Genomic DNA, 15,046 nt, shown 5'->3' with positions numbered 1-15,046 from the left:
GACCACACAGTTCCCAGCTATATAGCATGCTTTTTTTCCAACTCTACTAAAAAGGCAAGCCTTTAGCTTCAGAGTAGGTGCCCAATTCAAATTCAGGTGTTGGGCTAGATGTCAGTTGTCCCATATACACTCACAGCTCTACATGAATACATGGAAAGGATATTTGACAAATTTTGAGGCTGAAAGCATAACTCACTTCTTTAATGTAATTCATCTCCTCTTTCAGCTGATCAGCTGACCACCCATAAACCACCATTTCTCTCTTATGGTTGTTGTCAGTTCTGTGCACAACGCCATACACCATCCCATGAGAGAGCTTCCCTGGAGACATGCCATTTGGTACATGGTAGAGCTCCTTAAAAGTAAAAAAAAAAAAAAAAAAAGTTATTTTTAAATCAGTACTAGAATAAAAAAATAAACAAATAAAAATACAGTAACATAGGGCCAGGAGAGACAGCCAACTATACTGAAAGCACAACAGTACCTAAGAACACTAGTTCCCAAATGTTTTGGGGCCAAACTGTCAACCTTCATGTTTTTGGAAAGATCAATGACCAGTTTATAACTGATAGAGATGATAGAGATATCTAATTTCCACTGGCTTTAATGGAAGTGATGTAGGTACAGCTAGAGACAACAGATCGGATTTGTGCAAGGAGAGGTAAAGGCATGTGAGAGAAAAAGTTATCCTGGCTTATTTTCATTCACCAACAGATGCCACTTTTCTGCATTCTTCCAGAGCATTGTCAGCTCTCACAGTTCCCTTTAAACTCTTGCAACCACAGAATTGCCCCTCACTCCCCAAACTCCCTTCTGTAGGAAATATAAAAATTCACAAGTTTAATGAAAAATTTTAGAAAGTTCTCTGAAATTAAAACACTTTAGGCAAGGTTCCTTAAACAGAGCTCAAAAAGTATCTATCTTGGGGATAAACAAAGTAGAATTTCAGTTTGCATTTAAAACTAACTAAGGACCTCCAAAGCAATCAAATACTCATTTCAGGGCTGCATTTCTCTTATAGAAGTTGTAAAACTGACATTGTAAGAGCCCAAGCAAAGCTATGAAACAGCATTCATGTGGGTGTTCCAGTGTTATTAACGATTGTAGGAGGATAAAACTTTGAAATCAGGTCTTGACAGGTAAATAGAAAGACTGTTTAAAAGTGCCTACATTTGTTACTTTAATGATCTGCAGAAATTTGCAAAATGTACTTGTATTAATTGTGTATCTTACTTTAAGGCACTCCTTGCAACAGACTCCTCTTATTCATCTCATCAATACACTTAGTAAGAAAAATATTCATGTAAACAGTAGGAATCATTTCCCTCAGCATGTAAATAAATATCTGCAAGGTCAGATGACCTGACTACTCACCTAGCCTCCCTCCTAATCGACCCAGAGAAACATCCTGTAACAATCATCTGAAATGAGTCAGTCTCCAGAAGTACTAATTTCTCTTCCTGATTACAAAGAATTTAAACAACTAGCTTAGATGAAGACATCCACATTATGACTTTTTAAAAAGAAGGGAAAAAAATATTCTTACCTAACTTTGAATATTTGCAAACTAGGAACCTAAAATTAGATTATTGCTGAATAGAAAGTTGGAAAGATGCAATCTTGGAAATACAGCTGTTACTGCTTAGCTTTGCATGTTGTTTTTAAAAGGCCAGTGCTGGGGACAAATCAGTTATAGATAATTTTACTGAACTTTCTTTCTCATACTAGACATACCAGGATATGGGTAAAATTGAGAATATTTACTACATTGACCTTAGAATATGTTTGGGGTTTTTTTGTTGTTCAGTAATGACACTGTATGAAAACCAACAAACTTTGAGATTCTTTACTAAATTATGAGTCGAAGCAGCATCTAAATACTCTCTTTGACACCAAACAGAGGCTGGAAGAGATGAAGCTCAGCATCTTATACCCATCTGCAGCTGCATCCTAGAGAGTCTCCAGTCCTTACCATGACAGACGGTGATGATAGCATCTGCAGTCTAAAGCACTTCCAGTTTTTAGCAGCCAAACTAACACGACTATGGTGGCAGTGTAAGAATAAATACTTCTTTGGGTAAGGGAAAAATGAACAGAAAAATCTACTTGCATTAAGAAGAATGGGTCATTTATTTATATTGTGTCCCTCCCGCACGGCACTAACAGATTTTCTCAACGTTGTAAATCCTACACATTTTCCTTTACCGTATTATTAATAGCTTAACCATTTTGCTGAAGCTCTGGGGGTGTGTGTGCAGGGCTGGGAGGGGAACAATCACAGAGCAGACACCTGATAAAGAACGTTTCAGGCAAAGAACAACAAAGCTGTAAGCAATCATCTAAAAAGAAAGCCTTAAAACCACTTAATGGAAAAACACTGGGCAACCACCCCTACCTATACATGATAGCATTTTGCACTTTGAAAACATTATATGCAAAGCTTCATATCCTGCTAATCAGAAGTTTCATAATTATGTATTATTGGGGGTTTTGTTTTGCTGTTGGATGCATACAAACAAGAACCTCACACCTGATTTTTTGAGAGTAGAGAAAATGCAGAAACTAGATGGGGACGTAACTCAAAACTTTTTTGTGTTTGTTTGCTTCCAGGGTTGTACAGTTTCTTTGATAGTTTCATCACAGCTCCTCCCCTGCATCTGGATAAAGGGATTACATCCAAGTTTCCATCTTCCTGATAACCAAATAAATAATCACTTTGATTGTTTAGAGGTTACTAAGGCACCAGACACTGAATTCATCAATCCATACCCTTTACCCATGATCATTCATTTTTTACAAGCTGAACAGCTGAAAACCAGAAACTATGAAGATCCTTTGTGCCCCGAAACATTGGCAGAATTGTTTACAGTGCTGTTTGCAGAGTTCTGTAAGAAAATTATGATCAAATTCCTTATTTTTAGAATATTATAAACACATTCCTAAGGAATGTTTTGAAGCATTTTTTTCCCCTCTAAGACCAACAAATTCAGACCAATGGGTTTGCAGCTGGAGATTCGCTCATGGCACTTACATATTTCACAGCTGAACAGACTTAAATTTACATCATAATGGGCAGTACATGCAGGATTAAGTATGCACAAAGCCAGACTGGTGACATGTTTCTTGCAACAATGCTAAACTTGCCTGTTGTCTATATTTGCAAAAGCCTCCCAAGATGCCTTTGTCACTTCTCTTTCAGAAGATTAAAAGAATCTCCATCATCTGTTGAGTGTTCCAGTCCTACTATGTCCTACTTAAAATACAGGATATCGCTTTTACCCCCTTCTTATTCCTCCTTCATATCACAATCCCCAGGCAAGCACCTGTTAAAATTTCAGTACAGTTCTTGCTTGATTTAAAGCTGTGTGAACCAACAGCTATGCAAATAACTGCTCTCATATTTCTCTAGTCTTTTTCCTTGCTATTGTATTCCAGCTATGCTTACCTTCTACTCCCTTTTCTCTGGTTGGTAACTTAATTTCCACTCAGTGACCGCTTGTTTCAGGGTTCAGCATATGTCCTGACAAAAGAGAGCTAACCTGATGCAGTCTCCTCTTAGAGGAAGGGTTACAATCAGGAAACTTTGCTCAATGCAGGGTTGAGAGGTGGATGGGTTGCTTTGCTTGTTGACTATTTTTTTAATACACCTTTGCCTCTAAAGGAGGCCTTGCTGAATGGCTCAGTTCTCAAATTGCTCCACAGAACTGCAAGACTAAGTATGCATCAAGTATACTCTCTGCCAGTTTGTCTCCTCTCTTAAGTTACTTCCACCCACCTTTGTTTATTTTTCTCCCTTCAGTGTTTTTTCCTTTTCTGCCTTGTCCTCTGTTCTTCCTCTGTCATGTCCTCTCTCTCCCATGCTTCCTCGTCCACAAATCCCGGATCTTCCACATCTCCAAGGTCTACAGAATGTTTTTTAAGTCAAATAATTTTTATTGTTTTCCTCTATGCCCCATACGTATCCACTCTCAGAACTCAGACAGTTTTCTGAGAAGGTCCTCACCTGTCTCCACTCTGATTGGCAATGAGGCATCTCAGTGATGATAACAGAGTAAGTAAATACATGCAAGCATTTAGGAGCAAGTAAATACTGTAAAGCTAACCAGAAAAGTGCTTGAAGATGAAAGGTTTTGTTAGATTAGTTAACCATTGCTATTTAAGATCAAAATATGAGCCAGCTCTAGAGTACAGTGAAGTTCTCACTCCCCACCTGCCTATGCACTTGCTGCACTGGAACAAGCGCAGTTGTTGCCCCAAATTGTGCTCAAAATCCCTTCTAATCTGAGCTGCTGATCTGAAAAGGCAGGCTTATCTTAAGCAATTTGTGAATATTTCTTTGTACATATAGTCAGTTATATGACCGTCCAAGGTAACAGCAAGAAGACATCATGCTGATGCACATGAATACTACAGCAGTTTCCAGGAACATGCTTTGTCTATGTTGCAGCAACAGTCACGTTGCACTTGGTGTGATCACACAGCATGTACTAAAGAAACGCAGACTATGTTTACTTAATTCATAAATATTTAAAACTGAAGCCTACACCCCAAGGTTGCAAAAGTCTTGATAATTGCCATTCATCCTGCTTATGTCTCTGTCCAAGGAAGCAGTACAAGTAGCATGAAACAGGTGAAGCAAAGACAGTGTAAAACCAAACCCTACATATGAGTTGTTAGCTGCTTTTTGAATTGCCCATGGTTTTATCGGCATTATGTAAACAACACTGAGGGATGATTTGCTACCTAATCTATCTCCATCAGTTTTTTAAATGGAAGTCAGATAGCCCCATACTTTATAATTTCTCCCAAAATTGGAAGCAGAAGCACAGAAGAGATAAAAACGGACATCTAATGTAATGATTAGCACAATTCTCGTTTATAAACAAACTCATATGGCCTTAAAATTTTGCTAAATCATGATCTTCTGTTTACCTACACCATCTAAAAACTCTTCTTCTAACCAGAACTATGTCAGTTAAGCGAGGCTTTATCTTTTCCTCAACTGCCACATTCCAGAGGTTTCTAAAATATCCAGTAATCTTTTGGTTTTTCACTAGTTATACAAGGAACAAGAACATTCACATTGTTACTTACGTTATGTATTTTCTGTTCAGTAAAATGACAAATTTATAATATTGAGCTCACCGAGGAAAGTTACTGTGCTCTGACAAAAGCTAGCTATGTTTTTATGTTTTTTCATATTCCTCTACAGCCCATGAAACTCATGTAACATTTATGGATGTTTCATAAATAAATAGTATTAAAATAGGGAAAATATGCAAAGATGTAGACATGAGTGTTCTTAAATTCATGACGTTAAATAAGAAGTATCGTTTAACACATTCCAACTTTTAAGCTCCTTGAAACGTAGAATTTAGATGCCTATCTCAAAAAATAGAAGTGACAGGCATTATAAAAAGTCGTATCTAATCAGTGAAATCTGTACACAGAACACCAATGTTTATACACTAAGAAAAGAAGATACAACAAATACAGCAGTAACCACAGAAGCCAGTGGAATTCTTTCTGTGGTTTTCATATAGTGCTGTTTTTAATTAAGGTGTCGCTTAATTAGTACACATAAAAAAATCAAGCAATCGGTGCTGGAGGGGCTGAGAAATGCTAACATCAGCCACCTGTAGCACGTGAACCACATTTGTTATGACACAACTTCTGCTATGCTGATGGGAGTGGGCTGGCAGCAGCAGATCAGCAGAGAAAATAGACACTGTGCTCATTGAATCTAGGACAACAGCCCCACGTTCATTGCACTCATATTCTTTGGTCCAGGCCTGACACAAGTTTCTGCGTGATTCTCTCCATCACATACAGGAGCAAACTCCCCTTCTGGCTTCTTTACAGCCTACTTTTTTGCTGGGGAAAAAACGTTTGCTATGTTTCTGTATTCCTGCTTAGGAAGCAAAAAGAGTTTCACCTCTTGGTTGTGGTGCTTTAAAAACATAAGAAAATTAAAGAGTTTGAGGATATATACAGCCAAAGTACCAACTAGAGTTTAAGACTAAATGCTGTTCAAACTCTGTTGAAAGCCACAAAGACAGGCAAATGACACAAATTTCTAGAGTGTTATCTCATTTTCATTCTCTTGTCCATGTGTCCAAATGAAAAAAAGAAAAATCTGTCTAAACATATGTCCATATTCTGCCCTCAAATGACTAGCTGCAGCTTCCAATGACACTTCCAAATTTAGCCGTGACAGTGAAGAAAGGGACTGATGGATAAAAATAAGGTCAATCCCAAACAGGGACAATACAATTGTCTGGTAGCCTTTTATTATGCAAGACAAGGCAGGCTTCAGGACATGCAGATTTTGCATACAATCTGATGAGCACAATACTCCTTTGTACTTCATGGTGAAGTAAACAGCCTCACACTACAGTCATCCATTGTCTATCATGAACAGAAGTAATGGAACAAAATCATGATAGTTTCAGATTCTCCCTACCTAAAGTGCTAACAATTCAGAGATACTTAGCAGTAGGCTTTTAGCCTGTAAAAAGCAAACCAACCAACCAACCAGCCTCAACTTGTGACTTCAGTTCTCATATACTTTTTTAAGGTATCATAGCCTAAATACGAATATAAAAATCCAACCTGACACACTGGAGCACAGGCTCACTCCCCCTTCAGTTTTTGAGATCAACTTCGAAGTATGCACCATCTGCCAGCCTTTCACAAAAGATGGGAAGAGGCCATCCTAGTACAGTAGTGCCTGCAGCAATTTTGTTGCAACAAAATTGCCCAGCTCCATCACTTTGTTTTAATCTCTTACACGGGTTCTTTTTTGTTTTATGGATGTATAGCAATAAAAAAGTCAATCTAGAAACTTGATGCAGTGATACAGATTTAATGAAACACAGCACACGTTTTCTGCTAAACTTGGTCTACAATGAAAAAGGCTAAGCTAACACAACCAATAGAGAATCAGTTCTCACCTGACATCAAGCTCCAGAAAAAATTATTGGGAGGATGAGCACTATTAAGATCTTCTGTGCAGTTCACTAGCTGATTTTGCAACTGAAACATCTCTTAATGGTACTGAGCCCCAGAAAGACACAGAAAAGTAGGAAATGGTCAGTAAACCATCACTATGTCACATTAGGGCAGCTCAGAATCACCTCCTTCTAATGAAGGATTTGTAAGAGGAGATTACAACCAAATGTCATGCCATGGTATATTTATAGTTTTCTGGCATTCCCTTTGACACAACAAGGTCTCCACTCTCCTCCCTCACCAGGAGCAGGCAGAGGCAGGGAAGAGTCTGTTGCTCTTCAGCACTTGTCCTGCCCAAACAGGAGAGCGCCTGGCAGCCAGGCTCAGACTGCCTGACCTGCCCGAGTGCTCCAGCAAAAACTGTGCAATCATAGAACAGCCCAGGTTGGAAGGGACCTCAAAAGATCACCTGGTCCAACCTTTCGTGGGAAGGGGAGCCTAGCTGAGATTATCTAGCACCCTGTCCTATTGCATCTTGAAAACCTACAGTGATGGGGACTCTGCCACCCCTGCAGTTCATTTCCGTAAGTCACACTAATATATTTTAAATACAAAAAACATTTTTTATTTTCCCATTTTCTTAATACTTAATACAAGAGATCTGCCATTAAATTTGATCCTTGAAGCTGTATTTTTGACCTTAAATTATAAAGTGCAAGGCAGAAAACTGAGCAGTTCCCTAATTTCTCTCTATTATCCCTATTTCCAATGGGGCACAGTTCTCATAAGACTGTGTGAGGATTATCTAACATTTGTAAAACCTGCTATTCTCAAAGTGCTTTAAGCAGTTTCATTAACATGGAGTCAGTTGAACATGGGTGGATCCACAGAGATACCTGATCACTGCTTTTAGGAGATGCTTTTTTTTTTTTTTTAATTAAATTTTGCAGTAAGAGAAAAGTATCACAGCATGACTAGTCAAGAGTCCTGTGTGCACTGTAAGTTGCTGTGTAACTAATTCAAATACATAAAGCAATACATTACATAGACAATAAAAATCTACAGGTAATACATTACTGTCTTGTTTTAGAGACATGAGGAAAAAACAGTTCATGATCAGTGATTTTTTTGTCACCACTTCTATAGACTATGACTACACAATCTGTAGGGCTATTTTTTTTTAATTACACAAAGACTGTAAAACATAAGTAGATGGCACAATTACTCTGTGGTTTTTAATTGCTATGAAATTGACTAATTAGATCCCATCTAGCTCTGAAGGGTGTATGTATGCTTTCTACAAGTCTTTAAATTGTGTAAAAGCACTGAACTTTAGAAAACTACTCAGAACGTGCAACGATTAAGTTATATACCTTTTTTTTTGTCTCAACTAAAAAGGACCTATCTCTTAAAAATCACTGTACAATATACTGGAATGTAAGATGAGCCCGATAATGTATTCATTACCTTCCATATCCTCTCCTTAACATTCTCTGATGTAAAACCCACTTTCCTTTACTTATATTATGGGGGAAATACAGCGCTCCTTAAATACAAGGTGCCACAGAGAAAAAAGTTGGTCACATAAGAAAGTCACTACAAATTGTCCAAGCCCTAATCATTCACACTTCTTTCTTATTATTACACTACTCAGCACAGCAGAGTAAGTCATGAGTCAATACCTATCCTCAAAACCAAACTTACATTACTCTGAGGGCAATGAGCCCGTATGTTTAGGCCAGGCTGAGGGTTTCTGCAATCAGATATAAACTGACAAGAGACTGACAGAGTAAGTGGTGGGGGAAGCTACTCCAAGTGCTACAGCTAAACACCTCTGTACAAAATTAATTACTGTTCAATGGTGGCCCAAATTTAGTTTGCATTAAGGCCTCTCTAATCCATTCTGTAAGTAACATTTATAGATCCTCAAGGACCTACTACTCTGCCAGAGGAGTGTATGAAAAGCTGAGTGTATACAAGATTCCAGCATTAGAAATATCTGATAAGGAATCTTTATCTTGACCATTTTACTTTGCATTTATTTTTATTGCTTTAAAATGTCTTTGAATCATTTTACAGTTACTTTTGCTTCTGAGTACCACTAAGAAATTATTTCAAATAAATCCTATTGTTGTTTTGCTTTCTATTGTCATATTGCTATTCAGACACTGGGTCTCGTAAACTTAGCCAACTTCTTGTTTGATTTTGGTTTATCAAAGTATAAATGTGAAGTTGTGGAGCTTGTCCAGCTTCCCTTTTTAGTCTCCATCCTTCAGACAAATTAAACATCATCTATTGGTCTGAAACAGCTCTTAAAGAACAAGTTCTGCTTCTGCACCAAAGCAGCTGTAAGATTTTTTTGTGTGTGCACGCTACTTACTTCTACAAAAAAATTGCCCTTCTGAACCCTTCTACGCACATGACCTTCAAATCACTTTCACTTCACAACAATCTTGAATTCTTTATTTTGTATTTCTTATTAGTACATCACCCATTACCAAAATCAGCCAACACAGCAAAACATTTAAATACCAGGCAAGCCAGCTTCCATACACATTAAGGCTCAAATCTTGCACACTGTTAAGCCTGCATGAAACATAAAGTCCCCTTCAGGTGAGCATCAAGATCCTGTTTAATGCAAGACCCTGCTCTTGATAGCAGTTTCCTACTCTTTAATATATAGATATTAAATAATGAAGTCTTAAAGGTACCTCAGTCACAAATCACTTACAATCTCTGTGCTGTTCCTCTACTACTGTCCTATTTTACAGGCAGTTTTGCTATCCCCAACAAAGAGGCTCAGGCTCAAAGCTCACAGCTGACTTAGCTTCCACACGTTCTTCAGTCTTCCAAGATGACTGGGTTTTGGGCTCCCAAAACAACTAATACCAGCTTCTGTGGATGGCAATATTTACTCCTTGTTTATACAGAATTTAACTTTGATTCTTAAAACTTACATTTTTCTTTCTTTCAGGTTCCTTTGCTCCCTGTTCAGGCTGTGAGCCTTCACCAGGTGGTACTGTTAAGCGCAACCTACAGACATTCATCTGAAAGAAAAACAAATGTTTGGGTTTAGATTTAAGTGTTAAAAAAATTATTTTAATAACTTGCTTTACAGAATGAACTGTACTAACATTCAAGTTTTAATTTACTATTTTCTACCTTCTGCCACATGGCTGACAAAAGATTATGTTTTTAAAGGTTGGAGGGGTTTTTAGCTGGCAAGAAATAATTCAAGGGCATCCCCATAATTACATGCCTGAAATAGCAAAAATCCATTTCAATCAACATGTTCTTATGCACTCATAAATGACATTGAGAGCTGAGATAACAGAACAATGAACACCGTTTTCTAGTTTCTCAGTTTTATTTGCAGATTGAGCATACATTTAATCTTCAAAAGGGATTACTTAGAAACACAAAGTGTATTCTGGAGTGAATGCCTGTTTTCTGTTCAGTATATATCTAAGTATTTGATCCAAACATAACTCAGCACTGCAATTCCACTGAATGTGAATAGGAATATTACTGAAATCGGATACATACAAGCTGTTTGTAAAAACTAAGCTTCAAAATGCTTCAGAGAGAATTTAAGAGGTATTGTTTCCCATCTGATTTCAGAAAAGCCATTCTCTTGCTGAGGAAACAGGCCAATAGGGTTGATACCTTTCTATCCCCAGTTGCAGTTTGCCTTGCTTTTGCCTCACAGATCTTTGGTGTAACGATATTTTTAAAGCAATGCATTTCATACAAGAAACTTGTTTAAAACTTTCAGTCTTAGTCCTATTCATGACACATTTTTGTGGAAAACAACTATAAGTCCTAAACAGAGCATAGCAAATATGAAAGGAAAAATTTGTCTGTCCAAATTTGAAGCTGCACAATACCTTCCCAGGAAATCCCAGCTGTTGACAACAAACAGGCCTCTTAAAGCTCTTGCTCAAAATGTCTAAAATATCTCTTTCATGATTACTGTGGACCATCACCACTGTTCTTCTATAGCCCAGCATCTCATCTGATCTAGATCTCTCCAGTTTCTCCTAAATACTTACCTCCAGTCATGCTGAATGTGTACCCTCCCTCTGAAAGCCACCTTTCCATTGCACTTGCCCAAGCTCACGGCTCATGTTTTTACTCATTACAGCACTTCCTTTTGCCTTGGAAATGGCAATCATGTTCTGCTCACAGGCATTCAGAACACAGCGGCAAAGTCGTTTTCATAGACCCTAAATTTACCATTTTATAATTCACTTCTTCCAACTGTCTCTCATATCAATTAAGCTAACTTGACTTCACTTTCAAGGCTCTTTACAACATGACCTCATCAGAGCACCACTCTTCAGCATCACAACAAGGATTCCTGTTTTCCCTGTTTGCAAACAACAGACTCTTTTCAACTCTTCAAACAAGCTTTAACTTTTTCTTCTTCCCAAGCAAAAGCAATTAGAAGAACCACCTGCAAATATCTGCAGCAACTTCACTGTTTTTCTTCCAGCCTTTCTTTAAATCTGTGAGATGACAAATCAACAATGTTTAGACTAATGGTATACTGTCAACTGTCTTAAAAAAAAATGCTACTTTGTATTGCCTTTCATCTTCCTCTCTCAGTTTTGTCTTTTAAGTCTGCAAGGCCTTCTACCAATAAAGAATAGTGTCCTGAGACACAGATAAAGTTTCTATAAAATATGTGAGCTGTGTCTGTATTATAAATTAGAAAAAAGAAAAAAAAGAAGTCTATAATAAGGTCAAGGTGAAATACAACCTACTCTTTAGACACATCTGTGGAGGCTACTTTCTGTGCAGTGGGCTCCTCACCGTTAATTCATCATTCAGCCATATACTAGCAAATACAGAACAAGAAGCCACAGAGAAAGTGACATAAACCCCCCAAAACTTAGTATAAAAGCAGGTTATGCTTTCATGTTTGCTAAAGAAATCTGAAACAATGAAATGCATTTAAAAATGATGAATCGTTGCACAGTGGCTTTTCACACTGATTTAACTGCTATCTTTGTTCTTCTGAGAACACCAACGCTCCCCATATACTGCAGAAGCTGAAGGTGCTTCCTGCTTACAAGTCAGTTATCACGATATACTAATAATAACTCAACTTTGGAGCTTGCTGATTCGTAAGGTAATTAATACCACCTTTTCTCACCTATTTAATTTCCATTTCCCCCTGCTCTTTCTTCCCATTAGCTTAGCAAGGCTCTTTCCTCTTAAAACATGCCTGTTTACAACAAAAAGGGAAACAGACTGGCTTTCCTCCATGTAGGCAAACAAAGAAAGACCACACCCATAAATAGGAAATTGAACTGAATTTGTGCTGTGCTGTGCAGAAAGTGATAGATGAGGCCCACTTTTTCTTACAGTGATTTCAAACGAAGAAAAACTGGACTAAAAGGAATGAAAGGATTGTTAGGAGAAAACATGAAAAATACCTCAAATAAATAAAAACAGGTAATCACTGGCAACTCTAAGTTAGGACAAACGGAGCTGTGTATGATTCTCTGAAGCTGGCAAATGGCTTCCCTGTTAGTCCGTACGCAACTAATTATAGCCAACATACTTATAGATTCACAGTGTAGTGATTGTAAATAAGTAATTATCCCTGTACCTGTATACCAGTTAGTGAATCATGACTGCCGGTCACATTACAGCGACTGATGTGTTACAGGGTTACTATGAAGGAAATCAAAGCAGCCCAGTACAGATGACAGTCAAATCATAACAACTAGGTTGGAAATATAAATTAATAACAGTAATCTGTTGAGACTAAAACCATTGTACAACCAAAGGGTTGTCATAATTTAAACTGCTTTTCTTGCCCTTTTCTTTTCACATTGCCTTCTCTATTACCCCCCGAATCACTTTTTTTCCCTCACTTCCTCATTTCCACACTTGCTCCTTACTTTTAAAACACCTCAAATCATTATCATATTTTTGGCAGTATTTTTGACACAAAATAAAGTTTTAATGCTTTACTTTGCAGTCTGTTGCATGCAAATGCCAAACAGAGGGTGGCATTGGCAATCTAAGGATTCCAGCCTCGAAGTCATGCCCAGTGAGGCTTGTACAGCAGTGGCAAAGTACCACCCAGTTCCTCGCTAGGACAAACTTATACAGGCTGTACTCTTGCTATTGTTTATAACAATAGGACTTCCTCAGCATCCCTGGGGAAACAGCAGCAAATGTATAAAGTAGCCACTCACTCCTGCTCCTCCTAGGCCACAGATGATGCACTCTACCTAAGGACAGAACTACAGACTAATCTGTTAAAATTCAAGAACACTATGGAGATTGAAAGGGAAAAACAACAGGCACCGCTTTTGCCTCTAATCTCCAGAAGCAATTATGAATACTGTACCCATACTGTTCTCGCTATGCAGTGATTCCTGAAGAAACAACACACTGTACCATTTGTCGGCAAGTTTACTTGACCAAATGAATGAGCAGGCTCACATGGAAATTGCAGCAAGGCCTCCTCCAACAGGAAAACACTGCTGCAGTGATGCCTTAAAATGGAAATGAAATCGTAACAGGAAGAACCTTGACTCAACGCCAAACAGTAGCAGAATAATGTGCAACTAAGGATGAAGGAGTAATTTCCAGAAACAAATTGGGTTATGCAGAGAGAAAGTGGGGAGCAGAATGAAAGAGAACTCCCCTAGCAGGGAAAAGGCTGTGATTCAATTTCCTTCACCTGCTGACTGACAGTAAGAACAAGTGAGGAAAACCAGGGACAGACATGGCTTCCACCCTACCTTTGTGTCATCGACATTGTAACTTTGTGAGCATAACTTTTAAAAAGAAATACTGGGTAGAAGAAGAACCAGGTATCAGGTTTTCTAGACTATCAGACTTTGATTCGCAGCATCTACAGCTTTGGCAAGCCAACAATATAAGTAATCTTAATTGTGCCAACGTTTTATGTTCACTCCTGGCTTTTTGACACCAACAACCCACGAACCGTAATTCCAAAGCTCACCTGACATCCTTTGTGAAACAAATATGCAGACAGGAAAACAAAGACTGACAGGTTCAGCCCAGCACAACACCAGACAGCAAAAGTTTGCTGAGTGCAATGGAAATTAACGAGTGAAGACATGCTCTTTTACCAAATTTCTAAGAGGCTAGCGGGACAGCATAGATGAGAGCTACCGCAATATGGCAGTTAAGAAAAAAGCCAATCTAGGTTAGTTAAAAATGTTAAGAATTCATGGCCCAGATCCACAATCCACATTCATGTTTACCATCCCACCCAAATCACTAGGGTGCAACTTATAACAAATACAGACAACAGATTCAGTTTGAGTAACGTCCTTCAGCTTTTTGTTCTCCCCTTCTAAAAAACAAAGCACCCAGAAAGGCTTTGATCATATTTAACTATGTCCTGAAATAATTACAGAGCTAGCATTAAAATAATGAGCAATATTTTATAGAATAACCAAAGTTACTAGTACAGCAATAGAAAAATACAAGCTGTTCTACTAACAACAAGTCCCATTCTAAGATTTTTACAGTACCCCCACAGGGAAGATGTGGTTCAATATTGATCTAGCTTCAAATCAACTTTAGAGTTAACATCGCCAGAATTTAATATGGTTGATCTTTCTAATGTCTGATAATAAAATGGTTTGGGGATAACACATTTGTTGAGTAACTATCTGCTAACCTACCAGCTCAATGGCCAAAAATCACTCCCTTTGCCTAAGACCCAATGTTAGTTTTAGACTTTTGAAGGTGAAAGCAGAAAAGGACTGGGTGTTTAATTTCAGTCAGTCCTAAAAAGTAAAGCAGCAAGTAGTTTCTTTGGTCATTTATCTGTTGATGAGCCTGCTCCATTTATGAAATCTCTGCTATGAGATTCCCCCCACAATTAAAGGGCACTTTTCCTGTGACCGCAGGCACACAGGAATGTGACACACATCTTTCATTTATTCAGCAGTTATTCTAACTGTCTTCCTCCCCTCTTTTGACAACTCATGGTAAGGGAGTCACACTTCACTAAAAAAACCAACAGCAGCTTCCCAGTGGGTTTTATTTGCAAATTAGGTTTTTTTACCAGTTTCCTTAAGAGAATGTATCAAATACA

At 38.1% G+C, this 15,046-nt stretch overlaps 1 protein-coding gene across 7 annotated transcripts in view; it reads right to left on the bottom strand.

Moving 5' to 3' along the window:
- The window catches only part of MYZAP (myocardial zonula adherens protein), an 84,180-nt gene that overhangs the window by 47,913 nt on the left and 21,221 nt on the right, over positions 1–15,046 (bottom strand). For all 7 annotated transcript variants that reach the window (XM_052807285.1, XM_052807286.1, XM_052807288.1 and 4 more), the window contains 2 exons: positions 9,909–9,998; positions 197–355 (listed from right to left, as the gene is read on the bottom strand). In XM_052807285.1, coding sequence (XP_052663245.1) covers positions 197–355; positions 9,909–9,998 — 249 coding nt within the window. The remainder of the gene's footprint in view (positions 1–196; positions 356–9,908; positions 9,999–15,046) is intronic.

The sequence above is a fragment of the Harpia harpyja genome, chromosome 14 (genome assembly GCF_026419915.1).
Source record: "Harpia harpyja isolate bHarHar1 chromosome 14, bHarHar1 primary haplotype, whole genome shotgun sequence".
Lineage (NCBI taxonomy): Eukaryota > Metazoa > Chordata > Aves > Accipitriformes > Accipitridae > Harpia > Harpia harpyja.
This window is presented reverse-complemented; position numbering and strand designations above follow the sequence as displayed.